Raw genomic sequence first — 26,484 nt, forward strand, 5'->3', positions numbered from 1 at the left:
AAAGCAAGCTTCATAAATCATAGTTTGAAGCTGGCTTTTTTGGTAAGCATATTTAAGTCTACTCAGTTTGTCTTAGTTTCTACACAAAGCTGAACAGGGTTTATTAAAGGAATTTGCACAAGAGTGCAAGGCTTGCCTGTGATAAGTCATGCAATGCTAAACTGGTGTTCATCCCGGAGCCTTGGCATCCTACTTTCCTATCCTAGATTCCTCCCAGAGTGGCAAAAGTTGAATATTTCAGACTGTTCCAATAGAAGAGAATGTCTGGAGCTCATGGTTGAACTGTAGAATTCCTGGTGCTCTCTGAGCTTGGTTGTTTGCTTGCAGACATTTCACTACCCAACTGGGTAACATCATCAGTGTGAGCGAGTGGGTGGGGTTTGCTGCCTGCTCATATGCAGTAGTAGGCAAAGGCTGATGAGAACCATGAGTCTGGGTATTTCAATCTTTGTGTATTTGGCTAGGTCGGATGTGGTGTTGGCAAATGCTAGAGAATTCCTGGAAGCTTGGCATTCAGACAAATCAGCCATCAGTAGACATATAGAGATAAACCACATTACACACCATTCAAAAGAGACAATAAAAAAACCTAGGAAGGAAACAAAAAGGCTACAACTTATTCCCTCCAGCAGCCCACATTCAGATAAGCAACGATCAGCACCAGACAAACAACGAGGGAGACTCATTGAGAGTCCGACAAACAATCAGACTCTAATCAAGGAACCACCAAGAAGGAAACCACACCCCCACCAACACTGGCAGGGCTAGCTACTGCAATATAAACAGGTAGCAAACCCCACGCTCACTTGCACTGATGTTATCTAGCTGGGTAATGAAACATCTGCAAGCAAACGATCAAGCTGTGAGACCACCAAGAACTCCACATTTCAGACTTTTTTTTTTTTCCTGTTCAGGGTTAAGGGGCAAAATTAATGCTTTAACCCTCATAGAAGGTTAAGGCCCCTATCATATCCCTTAAAATGCCCCCCACCAAAAGTCAGGTTGCTCCCCACTATTTAGGGGAGTCCTGAGGCATTACTTTCAAGACTTAACCACCCAGTAAAAGTCCAGAAACTTGGGGCATACCTACTGTGGTCAGGGAGAGCAGAAAGAAGAAGTATGGCTGAAAAAGATGACCTGTCTTTATGCTGAATTAAATTTAACGCTGCCACAAAATGATGAAAACCAGTATTTGTTTTTCCCAAATTGCCATTAGATAATATGGAAAGGAGTGGCTGTAGAAGTATCAGTGGGTTACCATGCTGCTGAACTGTGAAATGATGAAAACTCAAAACTGATTGTTTTGAATTTCTGTGGTGAATTATAGAAAGGAAGAAAGCCAGTTTTTAAATTATGCCTGTGAATTGGGATTTCACTAAAAAACAGAATAGGCCTATTATGTTGAGATTGAGTTTCTGTTTTGTACATTATGAGGAATAACTGCAATAGGAAGTGGGGAAAGGGGTAAGATACTTTAAGAGGAAAAGGACATTATGCCCTCCCCATCTCTGCAAACCTTCTGTAACTAATAAAGATAGTTTCTTCATACACAAAGAATATTCCACTTATTGAATAGCTATTTCATGCCTTATTTGGTTTAATTTTTGTATCTCCTACATTCTTGTGCTTCAGCAAATTGCACATTTCACATACTGAAGAGAAGTGTCTGTAGAGAAATAAATTTACATTCCACTTTTCAGAAATACTGTTGCTGACCTAGGAACAATAAAGGTGTTGGTCATATGAACATGAAAATATATCAACTTCTATAGAATCTTGTATAACACTGCTGCCATTCTGGTTTAAGCCTTGGTATAAATATGTATGGAATTGCACAAGTAGTTATTTTTGTTATATTCAAAATTACTTGGCTTCAACCCATAATTTGCTAGAAGCTGGAGATCACATGGAAACACCATTTTAGTTTGATGACATTGCAGATGTAGATTGGTTTGCTATGGCTTGCTGTCGTTAATGTTACATCTGAGCAAAGTCTGAATTCCATTTATTTCTTTTATTGAAACAAATAAAGCAAATCAAAACTCATTTTCCATATTCCAATTTTTGCTTCTTATTAAGGTTCATATTACTATCAACACTGAAGTAAAATTGGGCAAAGTTTTAATCTACTCATAATGCTCTCTTTCCAATTTAGGAAGCGGAACAGGTCAGAACAGATTACTATATTAGAACTCTGCTATTTGAATATCATAATGTAAGTAGATAAAATATCTGTCCCCCAATCAAGCTGAACATGATAGAATTCTTATTTTGATTGTTCCATGTGTGAAATTACTTTAACTGTTTTTGATAGCATATTGATGGAGTAATGGAATGGCTTTCAGTTTGTCAGAGTTGGCAGTTAAATTCTGTTCAGCTTAGAATAATAGGAATGGTTTTATAAATAATATAACTTCCTTCTTTTCCTTTAGGAAACACGTAGAGTATATCAGTTTCATTATGTCAATTGGCCTGACCATGATGTTCCTTCATCTTTTGATTCTATTCTGGATATGATCAGTTTAATGAGAGAATACCAGGAGCATGAAGACGTTCCCATTTGTATACACTGCAGGTACAATTTTTTCTTCGTGATTATTGCAGGAGTTTAAATGAGAGGCAAAAGGAAATACTTTGAGTAGTTTTCTTTTCCTTTAATAACGTGGGAGTTGATGGATTTTTTCTGCTCCTTTTAATATATTTCTGAAGTCTATTACACTGGGAAGTTTAAGTCCTACATATAAATCATGGGAGTATAAACCAAAACTTATGAGTTATGTGCCTTTGAATGTACAAAAATAGACTGTGTATCCGTGTGGACTCTATTGTAATATAAAATGTTCAAGTGGGAAGTTTTTTTTAATAATTTTTAATGAAGTCCGGGAGCAGCTGTCCAGGATGCAGGTGGGTGATATCTCATTCTCTCCTTTATCTGGAAAGACTTTCGCTGGCCAGAAATCACTGCTGGCCAGCATTCACTTCACTGCGCCATCTCTGCTACTTTGGAGATATGTAGTCCACCATAGAACCTTACCCGGAAGCCTTCAAGCAGCAACTTTTCATGTTATGTGTCATTGAAGTGCTTCCTATAAGCCTTTTAGCGCAGAATTAGAACCCCTTCAACTAGGTTGGGCAAGGTGTTGACTCTCCATCCTTTAAGTCTTTGTTCTAGTCATCCTTCATTATTGGAACATTGGTCTTAAGTTACACAGTCTTTTCCCATAGAAAGCTTGTTAATTTTAGCTGAGCCAAGCTTTTGACTAGTGAAAACCTTCATATATTTTTCTTTTATCTTTTGTTTTCTAATATTTGTGGGCATCCAAATTTGCGATTTACAAAGTGAAAAAAATGCCAGAATTCAAGGTAGCTATTTTGGAATTAATAGTTACCTATTACAATAACCATGCAAAGGCCAGTAGTGAGATATAAGCAAAAAAGTCTATATTGTATCATTTATAGTACAATGAAGATATATCAATTTGTAGACCCATATTTTAAAAAAATAGAGTGGAACATGCTCATTAAAAGCTGATGCTTTTCTTCTTGAGGTTCTTTGATAAATGAGACAGATCAAAACTGTAGTTGTCACTCTTATTCTTGGATAATGGCTTTTAATAGACCTTTGGCCACATTAAACTAGATGCACTCTGAACCACAAGATATATTGTCTTTTATTATTTTGAGTCTTTGCCCCATTGTGCAGATGATTGGATTGTGAGTATGCAGTGGAATAGCACTTCTGTGAAACCATGTTGCTCACAGCTCTAGGAAGGAGGATAGTAGCATTCTGGAGTGAAACAGGCTTATATTTGACAAATGCATTTGCTTATTTATTTAAATTTATTTAAACAATTTATATAGCTGCCAACTCGCAACAGCGGCTCTGGGCAGTGCAAAACAGGATCATAATATACTGAAAAGGGTCCAGATAATCCAATTCCCCCAAGCTTTCTGGAATTGCAAACTAACCACCTTCTCAACAACCTGCCCTGAAAAGGGAAGGTTGGAGACTGGCCGGAAATTCTTCAGTTCCACTGGGCGTGTTTCTGTAAATGCATGTCATGGTAGAAGTATTGAAACTGCTAATAGTAAATTATTTGCTTTCTCGTCTATTCATTAAACTTGGTTATTGGGGAAATAAAATGCAGTAATAAAAAGTTCATGGTTAAATGGACAAATCAGTATGCATTTTGTACCTGCTATTTGGTTTTTGTACTGCTTTTAAAAAGAAAACATTTTGACTAGTTTGAACAGGTTTGTAGTCTAGAAACTTAAGCCTTTCCTATAAAAACATTAAACCACTTATTAAACTTATTTTCTCTATTATCCTTTGATAATAATTACTTCAGGAGAGTCCCTTTTCCAAGTGTCCCTGCCTGATAAGGCAAGGCAAGTAACTACAAGAGAAAGGGTCCCTTTACATAATTTTTTTAGTGCCAAATGAATAGTTCTTTTAAGTTTCCAGTTATTTTAAAAGCCATTTTGTGTGTGTGTGTGTGAGAGAGAGAGAGAGAGAGAGAGAGAGCTTATAGCCTGTTCCAGTTGTTACTGTGAATGACTGAGTGGCATCCCTCCCAACCTTAGTAAATTGAGTTAGAACAATACAATAAAAAGGAAAAAAAAATAAGTAGTATAACACAGCCTACATATAGACTTGGAATAACCATCAATATCACTTAAAATCCAGAGAGTACAAGGTCACAACATTCCAACCCCCAGGGCTTGATGAAATAAAAGTATTTCAATAGCTTTCATAAAAAACAGGAGATTTCAGGAGGAATGCTGTGTTGTCCAAGAGGGACAGTGACTGAGAAGGCTCATTTCCAGGGACCTGGAGAGAAGCCCACTCTACCGGATTTGTTGGATGGACAAATACTGTTGAGAGCTGATGCTTTCACATAAATATTCTGAGCCATGAAGGGCATTAAAGCCAACCAACACCTTGAGTTATACCCAGAAGCCAACTGGCAAACAGTGCAGCTCTCAAAATATTTGGTTATATGGATGAATCAGGAGTGTTGCAATAGTCCAACTGAAAGGTTGAGTGACTACGAGTAGAACTCCTGTTCCAGAACTGTAGTGTTTGTTGCTAATTTGTTATTAACCTTTTATGCTGTCTTTATTGTTTTCACTATTGCTGTTTTGTCTTTTCTGTGCTGTTCTCCACTGTCGTCGGTTTTTTTTGCAAGAGATGTATTTATATATGTGTGTGCATGGATGTACATATGTTTGTATGGGTCTGTACCCTGTTTTATAGTATATTTTAATTGGTTGGACACTATCCATACAACAAGAATTCTTGGTTAGAATAAAGATACAGTATGTTTAAAAAGTGAACATGTGGAGTTTTATTTAAATCTACTTTCCACCAACTGTTTGTGTCTCCTTTTTTGTTATAGTGCAGGATGTGGAAGAACAGGAGCCATCTGTGCCATAGATTACACATGGAATTTGTTGAAAGCTGGGGTAAGGAGGGTTTACAGCAATCTACATGCTAAAAAACTAGGTCATCTTATGCGAGTGATTAAAGCTTTATAGAAGAATAATGAGTTGTACTCCATGTGCAAAACTGATGATAATTTGGAGAAAAAGCAGGCTGTTTACTGCTGTCAGGGAAAAAGTAATGGTAGTTTTAATTGTTGAAGTGTACAGTGTTACAACAGAAAATAAATAAGCAGTTTGTAAATGCTTTATACAACATTTAAAATTAAGTGCTTCTATGGAAAATCTGTTGTTCCTTTCTACTGCAGAAAATACCAGAGGAGTTCAATGTGTTTAATTTAATACAAGAAATGAGGACGCAAAGGCATTCTGCAGTGCAGACTAAGGTAATCTTGTCTTTGGTACTGAAATTAACTATACGGCATGATGGTTTTGGTGAAACGGTCTCTTTCAAACAATGTATGTTAATCCTTGTCTTTATCATGTACACACAGGAACAGTATGAACTTGTTCATCGAGCCATAGCACAATTGTTTGAAAAACAATTGCAAAAATACGAGAGCTGTGCAGCTTGGAAAATTGCAGATGGATTGGTATGTGGTTTTAGTCGTACTTCATCTATTTTATATATTTTGAAACTAGCATTTCCATGGAGTTGAATTACCTTTGCTTTGTTTAGCCTTGTTTCCTTTGGTGGTAAGCAGCTTTTCGGATACTGTGAAGGCACGGGTAGAATTCCGGCTGCATTGGGTCCAGTTCAACCACTGATACCAATTTCTAATACTGCGTAATTTTAGATTTATCTCTTTTTTATCTTTCTACATTTCTTATTAAAGTTCTCAGCATGGCTCTTTTGAACTTGGCCTGTAGCGATTGTGTGATGTGACACTTCTGCAACACCAAGGTTTTGATAGTGGTGTGGCTAGTGCTAAATAAAATTCAGTCATTTAGATCCCACAACCTACTTACCCTTACTAGGTTTGTTTTGAAGCTGTCTTTATATAATGTATTGATAGAAACTGGCCTTGATACTATGTGCAATCTCCTCTTTAATTTGTACTTTGTATTGAGTAGGTAAAAATAAAACTGAGTAACTTCTGCAGTAGTTGCCTGAGTGCCAATTTTCAATTGGAACTACTTTTGACAAATTGCAAATAAACCTGACCCAGAAGAGAGTTCAAGATATATATTGGGGAAACTATAATTGAAGAGTATTTTCTGGTCTGTCGTGTTTTACCTGTGCTTTCTCAAATTTCTTAGACACATTTTATTTCTAGACATCAACAGTTTCAAAGGCGGTTGTGCAATATCCAGTTTCAGTGACTAATTCAGGCAAGGTAACCACAGGCAGACAAAGCATTCATCTCCCTTCTGAAACTATTTGGCTTAGAGTCACCACATTAATGAATTCTTAAAGCTTCTGAATTTCTCTAGTCTGAGACATAAACAGTGAAATTCTGGTGAAGGGCTCTTACGCTTTAGTCATCAGAGAATATATTGATGCCATGCTGAAACTTCCCATGATGTACTTTAATCTTAGAGCTTTAAAACCCCTAAGCCGTTTTCCAGTGGCTAATACCTTTACTTGAGTTTTCCGTGCATTCTACAGAACATAAAGGAGGAATCTGTCTTCTCATGCTGGTTCTGCAGAAGCTTGTGGGGTCTCTGCATCTTGCAAAAGGAACCCTTGAAATATTTTTCAGGCCTGGGGGAGCCCCTGTACATTCAGGCTGAAATATAGGCCAGAAGTTACAAAAGTATTATATCTGTTTCATGGGTAGGCCTGTATATATGCATTAACAGTGCTCTTAAACTAAAAATAAAGAATGAAACTTACCTTTTTAATGTGAAGTTGCCTGAATTTGAAATAATTTTTTAAATTAATTTTGATCTCTCAGAGAACCCCTAGTGGCCTCTCGTGGAACCCCGGGGCTCCGCGGAACCCTGGTTGAGTAACCCCGTGCCTGAAAAACTTTAGAGAAGATGACAGCTGTAGTAGCAAACTTTTGTGTGACACCCTGTCTTATGCAGAATAAACAGGGAGAGGATCAGGCCATCTACTCTTTTTCTCTGCAGCTCACTGAGATCACAAAATTGGGAAGGGCTGGGGCTGACTAAAATAGCTGATTTGTTAGTCCAAACAAAACCTATGTATCTCTACTTAGGTGGCATTTTCTGTGCTCAATTCTGTCTTTTGTTGTTGTTGTTGTCACCAAAGAACAATATTGAGGCCATTTATCAATCACATCCTTATTTGTTGAAATTACTCAGGCATTTCCTTGGATTGGGAATTTAGAAAAATGATAATCAAGGGATCAGTTCTACTCAATATGACATTTTAAAAGATTTGGTTTATATATTTATAGCTAAATATAAAATAAACCTTTCAAAATGAAAAAAAAAATGAGCTAAAAATCCTTCTCCCTCACCCCTCCAAGTTACCATTTTGTCAGTGCTTGCTCCTACGTTCTTGACAGCTAAAAAGAATTAGGGGAAAAGTGCAGACCTCTGTAACAGAAGGTTGGTTGCTTCTGGTTTTAGTGCAAGAATTTTATTTTTGTTTGTTTATTATACCTTTCCCCTAAAACATGAGATAAATATGTTAGTGATATTTCTGGATTTTTTTTCCATCATGAGATGGGAAAAATTAAAAATGTCTTCTAAGATTTGGTTGACTTCTGATTCAGATCAAATATTTCTATGGTCATAAACCAGCATATAACTTTTAAATGATATATGAAATCCCATTGACCATTTTGTTAGCAAAAATAACTAATATTGTTCTGATTGTAGACAGTATGCTCCAAGATTGATTGTGTATGAATAAACTAACCTCCTTTTAGAAAAAAAGGATCCCAGTTTGTTTTTGTTGCTGTTTCTAAATCATATTTTTAAAAGTAGACTTCAGTCATTGTAGGGTGGAGCTAGACTTCTTAATTCTGTCCTACTGGAACAATTTTTTATAAGCTGCAGGCTGGTTCATAAGCATATAATTACCTTTCAAAATTACTAGGTCAAATTTTGGTAGGCTACGTAATATATCGTGCTTCAAAGTGATTTTCTGTTAATGTAGTTATGGAAATACAATAGATATATTTGTATGGGCAAATAGGCAATAATTTGGCTAAAGCAAAGGGGTTTCCTATAATGTCTGTATCTGTTCTGCCTCACAGTGGATGAGGTCATCATTAGAACATGTATGACAAATCCTTAAGTTGTTTTGGAGTGCCAGAAGCAAGTGTTAGGAGAATTTGCGAAATGGGATTGGTTGAATGGTGCATTTGGCAGCTTTAACCATACACTGCACTTTATCATACTTTGCAGTTTAAGCTTCTTGGCTCGGTTTTTCCCATAATCTCTCCTTGCTCTGCGTAAGCTCATCTGTTACCTGTTCTTTTTTATCCTTCTTTCAAATTCTGTTTGCTATCTTGAAACTTTGCTTTAAATGTCACTACTCCAATCTTTATTCCTTTATGGCTTTTTAAAAACCCATTCTGTTTTGTAATATTTTACTCTCTTGTGTAACTATTATAGATTAATACCTTGATGTTCAAAAACCCGTTTACCTTCATTTTCCATGTATAAATATTTGATTACATTTTATTTGAATTATTTTGTAAGGATCATCAAGTAACAGATTTTGTGATGGGATAGGAATTGTTAAATATTAAAAGTATTAAAATACTGATCCAACTCTGTTGATTTTGAGCCCTGCCACCTTCACCATTTACACTGTTTTTGTTTTGGTCCAATTTCTCTCCATTACATACAGTATGCTAAAGACCAGGGATATGGAACCTTGGGCCAAAGGATTTCTCTGTGCATGTCCCATACAGAGATCAACCATGTTCACACAACATGCTAAGCGTGGGTGGCTTAATGTTTACCAAAGTCAGGAAGTTCACTCAGGAAGCATGGCTCACATGAAACAATAAAGTACAGCTTGGTATGCTGCATTAGTTTTTTTTCACTGTGGTCAATATCCCCACAACTGTTGTGCTGGCCAGCATTTCCTGGCCTTTTAATTATACAGAGAGCATTTGTGGACTGGCTGAGGATGGAGCCTTCACGTGGAGGATGGGGGAGCCAGTGCAGAGATTCCAAGAGTCCAGTTCCAATCTACCTGAAGAAAGCCAAGTTGGAGAAGGCTTCTCTCAGTGGATTGGACCAAGTATCTCAAAAACCAACTGCTCCCACATGAAACATCCCTCTGAACTTCCTCTCCTCTGAAGTCAGACTAGTATCTGCATGGATGCAAGCCTGTTTGATGACTAGTCCCACTTGGTGAAATGCTTCGCCACCTGAGGCTTGTTTTGATGTTCTGGCTGAAATTGAGACTAGTCTGTGGTTTATCCAGCATTAATTAGAGGCTTAATTGGTTTTCATTCCTTGGATTTATATTTTATTGTTTGTCATTTTGCTTCTCGATAGAAAAATAAGATAAACATAGTTTAAGCTAAAAATTCATTCTGGGAATCATTTACCCTATTCTCTTTGCTGACTACAGTTTTCCTTGAAAATTGCTTTAGGCTTTGAAAATCTTAAAATACTTTCCTGAAGTGTGATGCTGAGTGTATGTGTTCTGTATACAAAAATGTTTATAGTAGAGTATGAGGTGGCCCCATCCAATTCTTGCAGGACCTCCACCTATTTTGGCATGTGATCCTTAGAAGGCTCTGCAAAATAGCACGTACTGAAACTGTAACACATCCTGGTTATAAAGTGATATGCCAAGCTATGTCTCCCCCTTACCTTCAGGGATCTCCATTAAGTTACTAAATTTAGTAAGTAACATGTAGTTTTAGAAACGACATGAAAATTGTCCCGTTACCATTTTAGCTTAGTGTCAGCCCTTGTTCTTTTACATCATTGATATCAGAAGTTCAGGTTCATTGTACTGAAATATTAAGCATCCACATTGCCAAAGAATTTCCCAACAATTTTTAGCAGACCGGTGGCTAGATAAGGTAGTGATTCGGAGCAACTGTACTGAATTAAGTAATTATGACTATCAGAAGTGGATAGTGAACTTATACACTTTTCTAAAAATGTCAGCAGTGATTTTAAACCATTACAGAACTGTGTCCAAAAAGTGTACAGCAGATTACCACAAAGCATTTTCATTTGAATGGCAATGTTTGGGTTTGTATCAGAAAATAATTTCATGTGAATGCATGCATTCACTGCACAAATGTGTCACTGGAGATGTTGTGAATACTGTATATGCAGAGGAGCCTTTCTGTGAATGGAATAGTGGCTCACAATTCAGTATAAAGTCCTTGTGAGAAGAGCTCTGAAATCCAGTGGGATGCTATTACTGGGTCAAGGTCAGGGAATTGCAGATTTTGTATTAAGGCTATGCTGTGCACATTGCCTTCTAGATTTAGTGCAACATATTGCAAAGAATCCCTATTAAATGGAGTCCTGTGGATTTACAGTATTCAAACTTCCGTATTGTTTTGCATTCTCATTCTGTTTCTAAAATGCTAATTTAATTTCTGTTTGTGGGTGAGGCTCTTAAAAGTTCAAATAAAATTCCTTGGGATTTTATTCCATTGACAGAATGAAGTTAACACAGAGAACACAGTCGGTTCTGGAGACCTTGAGAAACAGGATTCTCCTCCCCCCAAGCCACCTCGAACTCGCAGGTATTTCTGAATCAACCATTGATCAGTTATTAGGAATCATTTAATATAGATTCATTCATTTTCCATTACTGCATAAGTTTTATTCAGGTGTTCTTCTCATGATGGAAAGTAGGGGATGTGCTAGCTATTTTTGTACATAATCCTAATCTCATGGATAATTGACATGTGCAGCAGAAGTTTGGAGTGGACAATAGAGGTTTGATAGAATGGGTAGAAAGTCACTAGGGTATCTCTGCTCTTTCTAATATAATTTGGATTGCAAGAGGAAAACTTATCTCCAATAACAAATATCCTCAGTGTGTTGATACAAAATGATGACAATTTCCCTGGAGCTGATTCCAGTGACAGTGGTGTTAGGGGTAGTCCATGCTGAGTACAGAAATGGCTTGCTATTGCCACCATCTGGGATGGTTTTTCAACTTCTTAAGCTAGTCTCCAGTCCTGGGATTTCTTGATGGGCTGCCATGAAAGGTGAATTTGGGAGATTTTGCAGAACTTGGTCCCTGTTGGTCCTGGGGAGGTTTGAAGCCTTCTGGGCATGAGCTTACTCAGTCTGTAGGGAGGCATGTTTGCTGTAAGAGGATTAATATAGAATCCAGTTTCTTTACATTTAACATGGATACCTTTCCAGTATATTATTGTTGTTGTTGTTATTAATTAAATTGATATGCCGCCCAACTCCCAGTAACTCTGGGCAGTTTACAAATGATTTAAAACATGAAAACATGACAATAAAAACAACAAGAAGCAAAAAAGAGTAGAGATGGCAGAGTAACAAACTGGGTGGAAACAAAAGAAAACAGCCTAAATTAAAAGGAGGCTTCAGTCATCCCCTCCAAATATATTCTTTTAAAGTCTGCCACAAGAGGGCATGACTTTTCTGCTGACTGTAAAACTAAAATTAAAATACGCAGTGGAAGTAAATGGATACTGGTAGTTCCCAGAGGCAAGAAGATCTGTCCTATCTTGGTCTTCAGCATTTTTGGTCTTTCTGATTTGACTTTTATTCAAATACATAACATAGAGATTAAGAATCTGTATGTTGGAAGGAAGTAGGATTTCAGAGGCCTTCACCATTATACATGGTACTGAATCTTAAAGTCTCTACAGTTGCAAATAATATCTCCTTATACTTAATTGCAATTACAGTCTGTTTTATCTCATTTTCTGTGTTTGTGTGAGAGAGATACTTATTACAGTATTACCATAACTGTCTCTAGTTGCCTTGTTGAGGGAGATGTAAAGGAAGAAATTTTGCAGCCTCCAGAGCCTCATCCAGTACCTCCCATTTTAACACCATCACCTCCTTCAGCCTATCCAACTGTTACAACTGTTTGGCAAGACAATGATAGATACCACCCAAAGCCTGTTTTGCACATGGTTTCTTCAGACCATTCAGCAGACCTCAATGAAAATTATGGTAAATCAACTGAATATTCAGGGAAGAATGAACTCTCTGACCATGTAGATAAAAAGCTGGAACGCAACTTGAGTTTTGAAATTAAAAAAGTGCCCCTTCAGGAAGGACCACGAAGCTTTGATGGAAACCCTCTTCTAAGTCGGGGAAATGCACTTAAAATTAAAACAAGCCTATCTAGTGCAGTGGATATGACCTCTAAAACACAGGAGTGTGGTTCAGGAGATGCATCTACAGAGACTGTACAAAACACTTGTATAGAATGCAATATGCAGCCAGTTAATCAAGTTGCAATATCCTCCCTGGAAGGACGTCAGTGTCTTACAACTTCTAATGCTCTGGAAAGACCAGACTGTTTGCCCCTTAAAGAGAAAGGACATGCCCTGTGGTCATTACAAGAGACTAAAAGTGAACAGCCAATATCAGAGGATGCATCTTTACCTGTGTTATGTCATGAAGTTAAAAATCTGTATGTAGACTCAAACGTGCCAGTCCAAATGGACACCCCTTCAGGTGAACCAGCAGTTCATTATCAGAGTGGTGTGCTCTCAGTTAGAGCACCTCTTTGTTTTACAAATCCTCTGCATTCTGATGATTCTGATTCAGATGAAAGAAACTCGGACGGATCCATGGCACAAAGCATGTCTAATGTTTCTATTGCAAGTGCCACAGTTTCTGCAGCTACTAATACAGAAAACATTTCTGCTAGAAAGGTATTGCCAATGTCAATTGCAAGACAGGATAATCCAGTCATCTTACATTCTAAATCTGATAAAGGTAAGTTGCACAAAATTTTATTTATATGAATTAGGAAAAAATGAAAGGGTTGGGAGCTAAAGACTGTGTAAACCCGAAGGTGATAAGCAACTTCCTTTTTCCTCTTTGCATAGTGCTCTCCTGCTTCTCCTGTGCATCTAGCATGTATGCTGTGGCATGGAAAGGCAGAAAGAGCTGCTGTGAAGGAAAAGGCAAATTCTTCCTGTGTGCAACATCCATTGTAGGCTTCAGTGCATGTGTGATACAGACATATATGAATCAAGCGGTGGCTTGCTCTTTTAGCTTTAACCCCGTCCACAGGAGGATATTCCTATGAAATGTAGCTGCCAGAATTATTAAATGACAGTTTCTGTTTTACTTTAAAGCAAACTATGAAATACGAATTCTTAACAGAGGTGAAGTGCAAACCAAGAAAGAACCGTCCTCTGTATTTGACTCACTGAACTGGTTCATCTTGTGCAAGTGATTTGAATGTATATATCCCTAAAACCTCTACTCTTCAACTATTTTAACTCACATTTAATTCCATGACTGTATGAAAACTAGAGCAAAGAGGTTGTGTTATAAGGAATATTCATATTTACTGTCTGAAAATAGTGTGATCATGATGAAATCTTCCTAGCCATTGCAGTTAAACATGAATAGTCTCTTTTTAAATCAAAAACAGTTATAATTATCTGTTGACCAGTCATATTAGATGGGTCTTACTATATCTTATTAAATTGATTCTTTATGACAGATCTGTAAGGTTCTATATGAGCTTTCATTTGAAACAGACAACAGATGCCAGGAATTAAGTATTTTAATTCTGCCTGATATAACATTTTGCATTAATATAAATGTTGGATATTTTCAGCAAATTCTAGAAACTGATTTTGATACTCTGACAAGTCTGGACACATCTACCTGGAAGTTGATCTTTCACCAAATTGCATGACTCATGGCAGTTTATAACAGCAAAATATAACAGTACACCATAATGAACCGTGAAATCAAAAAATAATGTAAAAATAGCATGCCTAAATATACCAAATGTAGATTCCATCAACACAAGTAACTTTAAGTACTAACGGCCCTATGGAACGGCCAGTTTTTACTGGTCTGTGAACTAATGTTAATGTCTGTACTAGTCCAGTGGGACTGGCAGGGGAGGCTGTTCTATAAAGTGGGGCCCTTGATGATTAGCTTGGCCTGTATCCGTTTGTGATGAAAATTACTGTAGTTTTACCCTATTCCAGTTGTAACCTGGTATCATGCAAAGTGAGTTAGTAAATCAGATTAGGGGGTCTAAATGCATTATGGTTAATCCACTATTTTTTATTTATTGTGTGCAATGCTCTTAGATAATAAGGGGATAATATAGGAGGCATCACTCTAAAGTTTATTTGATTGATACTTTACAGAATACCTTATTTAAATATTTAGGTGATCTAAATAATGTTTTTCTGCAGTTCTGCTCACTGACAGTTTTATTCAACTTAAATGCAGGTGCAATTGATGATTTTTCTCCACTCTTACCAGAAAGAACTCTGGAATCGTTTGTGCTTGCAAGTCAACAGGGTAAGTTTTATGTTACACTTGAAGCAAAAACCATGGATCAAATGCATGTACCAAAAGGCAGGATTGGAGTCAAATAGCAGTCCATCGTGGGGGAATGACACTTGTGTATTCATTTATTTAGTTTGCTGGATTATTGCTTCTGTTAAATATAGTGTGTGTGCAATCTTTTGAGGCTACCTGTGTTAAATAGTCCCTGTTGCCTCAGCTAATAGAGCTTTCCTGCAGCTACTGAGCACATCTGTTGTCCTTACTTTTTAAATATATATATGTATATTTATTTAATTTTTAGTCACAGCTTTGCCAAAAAGTACTGTTCTTCAACAGTCAGCTGAATGGAATTTGTTACAAGACCAGAAAATTTCTGAACAACCAAAATGTACAGTAAGTATAATACAGAGAAAAAAACTAGCAGCATATGAATAAGATATTCGTAACGTCCTTCAGGAATATACCTTCTGGATGGGTGTATGCGTGTGTGTGTGTAAAAATAAATAATTGTTATTGGCAGCTTCCCAAGCAATCACTTGATTTATGTACTCAAAACCAAACTGTAGTATGTAAGCTACACCCTCACTGTTTTACTTACAAGAGCTGGCATCGCCAAAGATTTTTGTTTTGGTTGTTGTTATCTTCCCTGCATTTAGTATGCAGATATCTTGAAAGCAAAACTTTATTTCAGGAAGCATTTTTTTGTATGGGTGGGAACTTTAGCATACTGCAATTGTTACCCTGCATTGATTTATGGAAGAAAATATCCTGTAGTATATTATGATGATTTTTTTCATAAGAGTTTAATTATGTTTTTTTCATGGAATTTTCAGACTGTCCTTTTGAGTAAAAGGTGAGTTGTGAGATGTGATAGAAGTGCATGATGCACTTGGTTGTCTTGCCAGAACAGTATGTAGTATTTCAGTTGACTAGATCAATACTGGGCAACTGAGTCGAGGCACATTGTTATATATGGATAAATTGGGATCTGGCAATTCCCAGATTCCAAAGTGCCTGCACTTGTTTGTTCATTTAAGAATAATCTGGAAGCAGAATGTGCTTGTCTCTGTCTTCTGTGGACAAACAAATAATTACCCCATGGCTCTTACTGTGGAATCTAATAAGAGTTCTAATAAATGGAACAGGAGGAGAGCTTGTCCTTCCTCTATGGTTAAAACTTGCTCCAGAGGCTTCCTTGACTCTTTGGACCACACTTTAAAGAGTTGTGGGGTTAAAGGACAGAACAGAGTCCTGTTGAGTTAGTGTTACTGTAGCTGTAATCCAATGGTGGTGAGATAAAATGTAGCTTTAATGTTGGGCAACGTTGGGCTTCAGGGTTTAGTGATATGGTCTGCGGAACAGATTTCCTGATGTTTCATCAGCAACTATGGCTGGCATCTTCAGAGGCAAAGTGGTCTGCTAACACAGACCACAGGCAACTGAGCAGGGACTGACTGGGCTACTGTCTTTATAGCCAGGTGTCGTGAAATCTGTTCCTTTAGACCATGGTCTCTAAACCCTGAAGCCTAACATATACTGGCCATGAAAACCTACACCAGTTTATTGAAGCTTTAATCTTAGACATTTATATCTATTTGTCCTCAATTAGCTCAACACTGTGTGCAAGAATATATCATGGAAAGTCTTTGGTGCTCTCTGAGCTTGTTTGTTTGCAGATTTTTCATTACCCAACTAGGTAACATCATCAGTGTGAGTAAGTGTGGGGTTTGCTTCCTGTTTAGTCAACTGGCAGGACAAGTACTGTATATAAACAGGGAGAAAACCCCACACTTACACTGATGTTACCTAGTTGGTGTCTGTAAATAACCAAGCTCAGAGAGCACCAAGGACTCCACAGTTCAACCCTGAGCTACAAAGATTCTTTTCAATTGGAATATATAATGCTTTTGATTTCTGTGTGTGCGTTTAGCTCTCTTATATGAAACCACAGTTCTTATATGTATTTTTATGTTAACAGAGAATGAAAATGTCTGGGTCTTCACAGCTTGGTAAGCAATTTTTCTCATTTACAAGCTTATAGAATATTATTGCTAATCAAATTAAATTCAGACTGTTGTGAGTTGAGAATTATGTAATTACAGAAGTACAGTATCTGAAATCAAAATTTTGGTGCATGAGTAAAAAGCATTTCCACTTTTACATGAAAAGAAAAACTACTGTACTAATCCCTAAGGCCTTACTGGGTGAAGCTCTGGAAACTGTGAACGGAAGCGTGGAGGAACATTGTATGAGTAGAGCAGCTACTTATTTGGGTTTGGTATTTTTGGTTTATAAACACCAGCTGCCTATAAGAAAAGTTTAGACAGTCCTCACTTAAAACCCAGAATTGGGACCAGAATTTAGATCACTACGCGATGCACTCGTTAAGGAAATCCGGACCCGGTTTTATGACCATTTTTGCAGTGGTTGTTAAGCAAACCACATGGTTAAATGAATCACATGGTTCCTTATTGATTTTGCTTATTGGAAGCTGGCTGGGAGGGTTGAAAATGGCGATCATGTGACTGTGGGATGCTGCAACCATTGTAAATGCATGATGGTTGCCAAGAATTGTGATCACATGACCATGGGGATGCTGTGATGGTCGTAAGTGTGAGGAACGGCTGCAAGTTGTTTTTCAGCACTGTTGTAACTCAGCAGTCACTAAACGAACGGCTGTTAAGTGAGGACTACCTGTTGTTAGATTGATAGAACATTTATTTAGTTCTAGTGATAGAACATTTCATTCATTCATTCATTCAGTTTAGGTGCTGCCCAACTCCAACTGACTCTGGGCAGCTCACTATGTATTACCATAAATATCCAATATAAACCAAAAACAGATGGAATCCAGTTACTATATACAGACAGAAACAAAAAGAACGATGTGCCCAACAAGGGGCCCCATCCAACCCAAGATTTGGGAGAACCACCAGAATGTAATAAAGGAGTAGAAATAGTCAAATTCTTTAAATTTTGCTTAGTTTCTCCATTTTTCAGTTTTATCTATTTCTGAATAAGTTTGCAATTTTAAAAAATTCCACTCAGTTTAACTCATTTTACAATACTTTACCTAAATTGCCAGAATGTTTTAAAATGCATTACAAAAATTGGGAATATAGCAAAGAATCATTGCAATTGAGTTTATTTCATAAAGTGCAAATTTGTTAAGCCCATGTTAAACTACAAACCAAAGTAAGCTGTTTGTTGCAAAATGTGAGAGATTCCTCCAAGTTGTCATTGTACTATGATACCAAAGTACTGAAACTCAAACTAAATTCTGCTGTTACCAAAAATTAAAGAACAAGAAAAAGCTGAAAGATGAGTCTCCCACACTCAAATTATGGCTTTATTTAGATTTCTTATTATGTTCGCATTTTACTAGGCTTTGCTGTTCATTACTTATTCTTGGCTCCTGGTTGTACTTGTTTATTTCCTTTACATTGACAAACAGAAAGATTACATTCATTTTGAGGTGGTTACAAGATCTAATTAAAGTAAAAAAAAAAAGATGAGCACATTGCTCTAGAAGTTTCTTGTGCACAAACTTACTACCTTTTAATGCTGTTCATTTCTTACAAAATTGGTACTTGACCTCCATATGACCATGACGCTGCAAGAAATGAAACAACTTTGCAGAAGCTCACAGGAATTCATGGCTTCTCATGTGAGACTACAGGATATACTTAAAATGCATTAGCATTTATTAATCAGAATTTTCCTTTATAAAAAGGGAAATATTTTTGTAACTTAAGGAGTACATTATCCAGTAAGTTACATTGTTTAGTAACACTAAATTGTGCAACCTGCTTACTAGTGAAACAATTTGTTTGTTTTATGTAAGAAATTTTTGCTTGACATGCAAGCTAGATATCCAGTTATTAAACTCTAGATACAGGTATCTATGATATCTAGAATATTAAATCTATGAATCTAGATATTAAAACTTAGTTTTGAAAACTGTCCTTTATTGATGACTTCCCTTTTACAGATAACCCAGAGCTGGAAGACAAATCCCAGACTGATACAATACCTCAACCATCTTCCTCCAGTCCAATTCCTGAAAGACAGCCATCACCAGACGTTGCACTTGAGACTACAGATATTGGTAAACTGCTGATTACTATTCTACCTGAATTCTAACCTGGGCAAATTTCGTGAAAAATAGCATTATCTGTGCTTGCGTCCATTACATTTAAATTGTGCTTGTTTCCTCATTGGTTTCAAGACAGTGTGAGATGTCTTCCATCCAAGACAGGACCTAGACCTGTTTGCAGCCAGACAGGTGCATCGTGTTGACCCTTGGACAGTATCTTCTTGGGGGTACAAATATGTATAAATACAGAATTTACAGATTTATAGGAAACTACTTTTAGGCAGAATTTTCAAGCAAGAATATTCTTGGGAAGTCAATTACTCCATGGTAAAATATTTCAGTTGTAGTGCCCCCTTCCATCAAACATAAGTATAATAAAATAAAATTAACCTGGAAGTAGTTTAGCGAGAATACTTGCTTAATTTTAGAAATTGCTGCCATTTCGCAAGCCTTTCATATATCCAATACAATAGTAAATGCAGCTTTTTCTAAAGACAGCCGCATTTTAAGTTCCTCTGCCCCAACTGCCCCATAGACATTCAGTGACAAAAATGCTAATATTGATCAGCTTAATTTTTGGTTGGGTTTACTTACTTTCCCATAGAGAAGCCACCCACATCAGTTACTAGATGAACAGATGTGCTTGGGTTATGCTATTTCCGTTTCTTTTGATCTTTTGGTTGTCACATGAGGTCTCCTATGCCTCACACCATAGCTATTTGAAAATACCTGTCACAGAAGTAGCATTTGCTAGATTTACTACAATAGCATGAAAAACCAGAAATATTTCTGAACATTAGCTAAATGTGTATTGTTAATGAGGTGCCTTCTTCAATGGATTTGTACTTTTAGGGTTTGGTAACCGCTGTGGAAAACCAAGAGGACCAAGGGAGCCACCTTCAGAATGGACATGATGCAAGAACAAATGGACACATATTAAATTATACTGGAATATTCAAGTGCCACTGAACAAGATCCATAGTATTCCAACACTTTATTTTTTGGAACTAACAGTGTACATATAGCTACACAATGGTACACTTTTGTATACATCTGCACCAACATTAAAGATTCAAAATGGTGGATTCTATACTTCAATCTTAACTTTCTGCTGGGGCCATCAATCTGCCTTATTACATTTTAAAAAAAGTATTACTTATGGTTTGTTACTTCAAGTATTATTGCCTTAATGTCTTTTAAACCTGTTAAAACACTGTTTATAGACATGTTAATATGGTGAAACTTTTGACAGATTGAGTTTATGGACAACTTTTTTGCTAATGTTTGATTACCATGTACATTTTATTTTGTGTATGTACAGGGCAAGCAGGTATACAATTTGATAAAGCTGCAATCATAAAGTATTAACAGAAGGTGTAAGAAATCTCTGCATGAACTAAAGTTGTGTACCTTGTAAATTATTTGCCCTAATGTTTTAGAAGTTTGTTTTTTGTTTTTAATAATGTTGGGTGCACATTCAGAATTACAGAATAGCAGAGATGAAGATTGTAATACATTTTGTAAATTGTAAGCAAAAGGTTATTTTTATATTATATACTGTTTAACTGTCAGTCCTAATTTGTCCTGGTTTTCATCTAGTCACTGATATTCCGTAAGTGCCTTGAAAGACCAGATTTTTAGCATGAACAGGTTACATATTGAGACTAGTGTTATCAACATATTTGAACTGTCAGTAAAAGAGAACATTTTAAACTCGTTTTAAGTTATTCTTTATACTGTATTTCAATTTAAATTCTTAGAATTTTCTAAAGGAAAGCCTTGGTAAGTATCATCAGGATTAAAGTTACAGTAAGTAATGGTGCTAGTAAAATATTTTTCCCAAGAGAGTTAATTTTATGTAACAATTTGAAAGTACCCAAAATCCTTATGGCATCAGTCTTTCTCGACAATCTTTACTGTCAAGTTCCCTAAAGTTCTGCTACAAATTTGTTTCAGCTTCTACAGTATAGAATCTTTAAATTAAGAAATGAATTTCATGATCATTCATGTATATTCCAGTAGAAGTAGTGTAACTGACTTGGGACTTAATGTTCTTCCAGTTATAAAATTAACTTTTGTTCCAAGCCCCTCCCCACCTTTGATTTGCATGCTAGTGGTCACACCCTAAGAATAGCAATTAAAACTAAAGTACTTAAATATAGTTGACTGTTCTTATAAACTGATGCTAATTATTGAAGGCTAACAAATCTCACAGAATATAGATAATGGTCAGGATTTCTAAAATTGTTACTTGCATTAGCAAGCAGTCCTTTCCCTTCACAAACTTAGATTGAACTGCCCTGTTCAGAGAACAAGTTCTTTAGGAACATGAGTAGTTTTAAATACATTATGGCACTAATTTTCCACTGTGACTCTGGCTCTGCTTTACAATAGTGCTACACATGCTGTTACTAACCTGATGATTCAAAACTATTTTATTGAAATATCCAGTGATGTATATTTGTGTATCTTTCTGTGTCACACACACACACATCACTTAGGAATGTTAGCCTAGATAGAAGAAGCTATGTTGTGTAAGGAGGAAAATAAACAAGGCCAGAATTTACAGCAAATTAATTTTATTGAGAGTGAAATACTCCTGTATAAATCAACAGTGTCTCTCAGGGGCTTTCAGTCTTTTGCTGCTAATAGAGGATTGGGTTCTATCAACTCTAATTTCCAAACTGGACTAACCACAAAGCTCAGTAGGAAGAATGGAACGGTTTTGCCACTGAAAGGATTGGCTTATCTGTTCTACAGAATGATAGAAACCTGAACTTAAGTGTACTAATACAGTGTGTGCAACTTTTTGTGTTGCTGGGAGCTGCATTTCAAGAAATGGAACGGGCACTTAAAATCAAGGTGGGTGGGGGAAGAGAATATGCTATGACCAAAAAGTGTGGAAATGTTTTTTTCCTCCTCCTACTTTCTTGGGTTTCTTGTATTGAAACTGATGTACTTATTTTTTTTCTCCAGCAAAACTTGGTGGGAAATCATGGTTCCTTTTTTGACAATTTGCTGAATTAGTACAATTCTTGGTATCAGCCAAAAAAAAAAAAAAAAAAGTATTGTGTGCTGTCTACCTGTGTATGCAACTGGTATTTCAGCAGATTGTTAGGAGTTCTGCACTACTGTTTAAAAACAAATTCATTGCTAGCTTGTCTCTGAAACTATATCCTATGGAAAAAAACCATCACAGGAATACAGTACATACGTCACAGTAATATGTCAATTTTATTACCTCTGCACAAAGTCCAAGTAAAAGTCATTTAGTATACCCTTCTTCCTGAATTTTCCAAGTGGAATTAAAAAAACAACAACCTTACTAGGAGTATACATCTACTGTGGTGCTTCGAAGTTTGTGAACCCTTTTTAATTTATTATTTCTGCATAAATATGACCTAAAATGTTATCTGTTTTCCACATGAGTCCTAAAATTAGTTAAAGAAAACACAATTAAATGAGTCAAAACCATATTTGTTCATTTGCCTTGAATGCTGAGATAATACCGTCTGGAAAACTGTATACAGTGCTGTTGCTAACTTTTTACATTGGCACTACAGTTCATTCTGAAAACATCCACAATTCTACTTACAGAATAATCAGCTCTTTTTTTAGGATATGAAACATAATAAAATATGGTATCATGGACATGGTGCATTTAGAACAATGTGCCACCTCAAAAGTGCTGATAAAAAATCTCACGACTGAAATAAAAATAGCCCCATATCCATACCTTCTCATGAAATACAATGCTTATTTCCAAATGCTTCCATGTTCTTCTCTATTGTTCTAATACTGAGTGTTCACTCAATTTCAAAGATAACCTCGGTTTTTTTTTTAAACAAAACTCATTTAAGCATTCTGAATTCAAATACTTCCTGCAAACAACAGGAATGTAAATTTAGCTAATACTGTTCTTATACCATTAAGATAACTAAAGAATATGAAATTTAATCTTGCAAAAAAAGCAGGACAAGTTTTTAAAAAAGGAGTAAAAAAAAAGAACGATCTAGATTGTGAAGGACGAATAAAATTATATTGAGCAGCTATAATTTATGATAAATAAATACAAGAAGTCTTAACAGATTTCCCCTGCACTGAAATAGTTTTCTAATTCTGTACTGGAAAGTTTTAGAGTAATACAGTTGATATTTTACAGGAAACAAACTTAAATTACAGAAGGCCAGGTCCACGTGACACATTTACAGGAAATAGAGGAAAATAATGGAAATGTTCATGTAATAGTCTTCATTCCCCAGGTCTTACCTTTCAATTACCATGTTTGTTCTGGTTGCATTTTTGGAAACACTTGTTAAGCAAGTTCCTCTGTTTATATAATACACTTCTATCCCAGATACAACTCCAAGTTTATAACTTTTTTTTTTTGCTCTTTGAATTTTTCAGTATATTTTTCATTTCAAGCTTTTAAAAAAGTAAGGTCGTCTTTGAGTTGAGCTTAATGTCTGATATGTCCGTGTCCATGCAAGTGACTTGCCACAGCCTTATTCCCTGTTTATATTTTTTTCTATCCTAATCATAGTATTAGGTAAGAAGCGTTCAGTCTAAATATTTCACTTACATTAAATGTTAAATAAAAAACCAGGTATTATTTAAGAAATATATACCCATATTTATTTTTAACAAATAGTTTGGGCTAAAGCATAACTATACATTTAGTAAACAATTGTTTTATTATAGGTATTTTAAAATAGAAAAACTATCTTTAATAGTTCTGAATGGACTATTAACATTAATCCTTAATTTTTCTAAGCAAAGTTTAATTCCTAATAGTTCTAAGCAACTTAGAATTTATTTATATAAAACTAATTTTACTCATAGGAGAAGGACTAAGAGCACTGGACTGCAAGAAAGAAATTTCCTTACAGCAGAGACAGGCGTTTTATGATGTTTCCCTGCCATTTGCTCTGGAAGTTGGGCTGGAAATATTTCTGATGTTGGTTCCTATGGGAGGAAATAGCAGTCTTCCCCAGTCCCAGGCCTGCCTTGTTTGCAGATATGCCTGCAAGTTCCACCTGCTACCCATTAGCTGGGACCATTACAATTACAGATTTTTGCCCATTTTCACCTTTCTTTGCTTTTTACCTTCTGTCTCTGGAACCTCAGGCGATGGCCAGTAAGCAAAGAACAGAGCCCTCCAAGTATTTCTTGGAGTCATTTTGATGATGATGAAGAGCAGGTAAGGTGGTTGGTTTCCAACTGCACATTAACATGAACTCTCATCTCCTTTCTTGCTCTCCCTGCAGGAGGATGTGGTCAATCCTTTTTTTTATGTTATTTTTATAAAAAATATGGAATGCTTCATGAATTTGCATGTCATCCTTGCGCAGGGGCCATGCTAATCTTCTCTGTATCATTCCGATTTTAGTATATGTACTGCTGAAGCTAGCACAGGAGGATGTGGTCAATCCTGTGGTTCTTGAGTTACTGACTCTGTACCTCCCACAGACCCCCAAAAATTCAGTGCTATTCTTTTTGGGAAGCTAGCCAGCCCAGACACTAGAGGGCACAGTAGTCAACAGTGCTAGGCATCTGATCTTCCCACTACTCATAATCAACAGAACCTCAACATTTCAGCTGTTACACCAGCTTCACCAGGTAATATCCTTCCCAAAGGCTCAGATACCATTAATTCCCTGGAGATCTCAAGGGAAGGCCAGTGGACACCTAGTTGGGTCAGGACTCTGGCAAAGTGGCCTACATCTATGACTGCCTCCTGGGAAGAAGAGCAGGAACAGGAAGTCCTGTCTTGGGGCCTTCCAGTTGGGGGTGATCAAGGAGAGGCAAAGGTTAGGTTGTCCTGGACCCCTCCTGACCTCCACAAGGGTTGAAGTTGATACCATCTTCACAAGCAGGAAAGATAGGTCATGGGATGTGTTTGTGTGTGTGTAAAATACCTAGTCTTCTCCTGATCTTAGATGCCTCTCCTCAGACTAGCAATGTTCACAAGGGGCAGGGGTGTCAAAAAGCCAAGGGGGCAGTTCAGAACATAGGGAGCTCAGACAAGGTATGAAGCAGCTAGCCAGGGCTACTGACTTAATAACAAATGTTAGTCTGGTCAAAGTCTAGTTCTCAAGTCAAAGGCATGATGTCCACTATGGCCTCCAGGAGTCAACTAGGGCTGAAGAACATGCAGACCACGTCAGACTTATTGTCAGGACTGTTCAAAAGTGGCAAGTTATTTGCAGAAACTCTAGATAACCAAGGTTAAAAAAAAATGCAAGGGCAACAGGTACACTTCCATTTCTATTGTCCCTGCTGCCCCCGAAGCAAGCCCTTGGATCAAAAGGGGCAGATCCTTCAAAAGGCAGGGCAGAAATCCGGTGACAGATCACATTCAATGCAGGGGGCCCTCCCCTATCAATAAATACTCTCAGCCTCCACACCTAATTAATGCAGCCTTAAAAGGGAAAGTCATCAGAAAATGACCCACAAAGGCATTACTTAATTTTTTTGTTGTTACAGCAAACAAGTTAAAGGGACCCAAGATACATGGTAAGCTTCCGAAGTTTCAAGTGACACCTACTAGCTGAGCTTCACGGTGTCAGGCAAACGCAGCCTATGTGAACTACAGCCTGTCTACATCTCAATGCAATTCTCACTTTCTATATAACAATCTTAAATTCTGTGGCTTACGAGAAGTTTACACAGCCTCATCTAGCTATGCCCGTTCGCAAGTCTGATTTAAGCAAGCATTTCTCTCTCCCCCATTCAGTACCAATGCTCTCACTAAAATATATTCAGTTAAATTTGGCCAAGATACATTCCACTATTCCTCACTGCTGCGTTGCAAGCTAGCTCTGACGCTAAGCTTTCAAATCGCCGCTCTTCCACAACTGCCTTTCAATGGATATACTTCACCGACTTAAAGGGGGTTAGCGGTACGGAAACATCTGCATGAACTAGCAGCTTTGCGGGTGGAAGAGTTTATTCGTTTTGGAGACAGTCCCAACCCCAGAATGTCCCAATTAACTCGGGTAGGCACGATCCACCGCGAACCTTAAATTTCCCCCGCTTTCACCGGGATTTCTGGCTAGGGCGGTCGTAGGACGGCGGGCAGCCTTAACGCGCAATCCTACGCCTCATTGGGTGCAACGGCGCTGAGCACTACGGAGAGGCCTCCTGGCCGCGCTTCCAGTGCCACTGGTCCTTTCAGGCCAGGCCACCGCTGTTCGTCGCCAAAGGCACCATCTTCACCAGAGGCGCGCTGGGCGGCGAGGGCGAGGCTGCACCTCTTTAAGATGGCTGCCGCTCGCCAGTTTGGGAACCGGGGCACTTCGGGGTGGCGTTTAGGAGATCCGCCGCCCGGCCGCGCCTTTTAGAAGGCCCAAAGGGTTTGGGCTTTCCTCCCTTCATCCAGCCCGAGGTCTCCCGGCCGGTTGAGGAAAGTCGACCTTGTCCCGCGGACGCCGAAGCCGCTCCGTCGCCCCGAAGAAAGAGGCGACCCAATCCGTCGGTATCCTTCGCGGGGAAAAGGAGCCATACAACCTCCTCCTTCGCTCCCTCGCCGACAAGACGAGGCAGGCCGCTTCCCC

The 26,484-nt window shown here is 37.5% G+C and overlaps 1 protein-coding gene and 1 non-coding gene across 3 annotated transcripts in view; one reads left to right on the forward strand and one right to left on the reverse strand.

The window, feature by feature from the left end:
- The window catches only part of PTPN12 (protein tyrosine phosphatase non-receptor type 12), a 68,994-nt gene extending 48,349 nt beyond the window's left edge, over positions 1-20,645 (forward strand). Inside the window, exons 7-18 of one of the 2 annotated variants that reach the window (XM_063308072.1) lie at positions 2,156-2,215; positions 2,433-2,575; positions 5,400-5,466; positions 5,751-5,828; positions 5,937-6,035; positions 11,005-11,090; positions 12,311-13,284; positions 14,773-14,844; positions 15,134-15,225; positions 16,811-16,841; positions 18,824-18,940; positions 19,781-20,645. In XM_063308072.1, coding sequence (XP_063164142.1) covers positions 2,156-2,215; positions 2,433-2,575; positions 5,400-5,466; positions 5,751-5,828; positions 5,937-6,035; positions 11,005-11,090; positions 12,311-13,284; positions 14,773-14,844; positions 15,134-15,225; positions 16,811-16,841; positions 18,824-18,940; positions 19,781-19,842 — 1,881 coding nt within the window. In that variant the 3' untranslated portion in view covers positions 19,843-20,645. The remainder of the gene's footprint in view (positions 1-2,155; positions 2,216-2,432; positions 2,576-5,399; positions 5,467-5,750; positions 5,829-5,936; positions 6,036-11,004; positions 11,091-12,310; positions 13,285-14,772; positions 14,845-15,133; positions 15,226-16,810; positions 16,842-18,823; positions 18,941-19,780) is intronic. The other variant, XM_063308073.1, reaches the window with a different exon arrangement.
- A 3,589-nt stretch (positions 20,646-24,234) lies between these two features.
- On the reverse strand, positions 24,235-24,341 carry LOC134501690 (U6 spliceosomal RNA). Its single transcript, XR_010068376.1, has one exon. It is a non-coding gene; the product is annotated as a U6 spliceosomal RNA (small nuclear RNA).
- Positions 24,342-26,484: the final 2,143 nt, after the last annotated feature.

Source organism: Candoia aspera, chromosome 7 (genome assembly GCF_035149785.1).
Source record: "Candoia aspera isolate rCanAsp1 chromosome 7, rCanAsp1.hap2, whole genome shotgun sequence".
Classification (NCBI taxonomy): Eukaryota; Metazoa; Chordata; class Lepidosauria; order Squamata; family Boidae; genus Candoia; species Candoia aspera.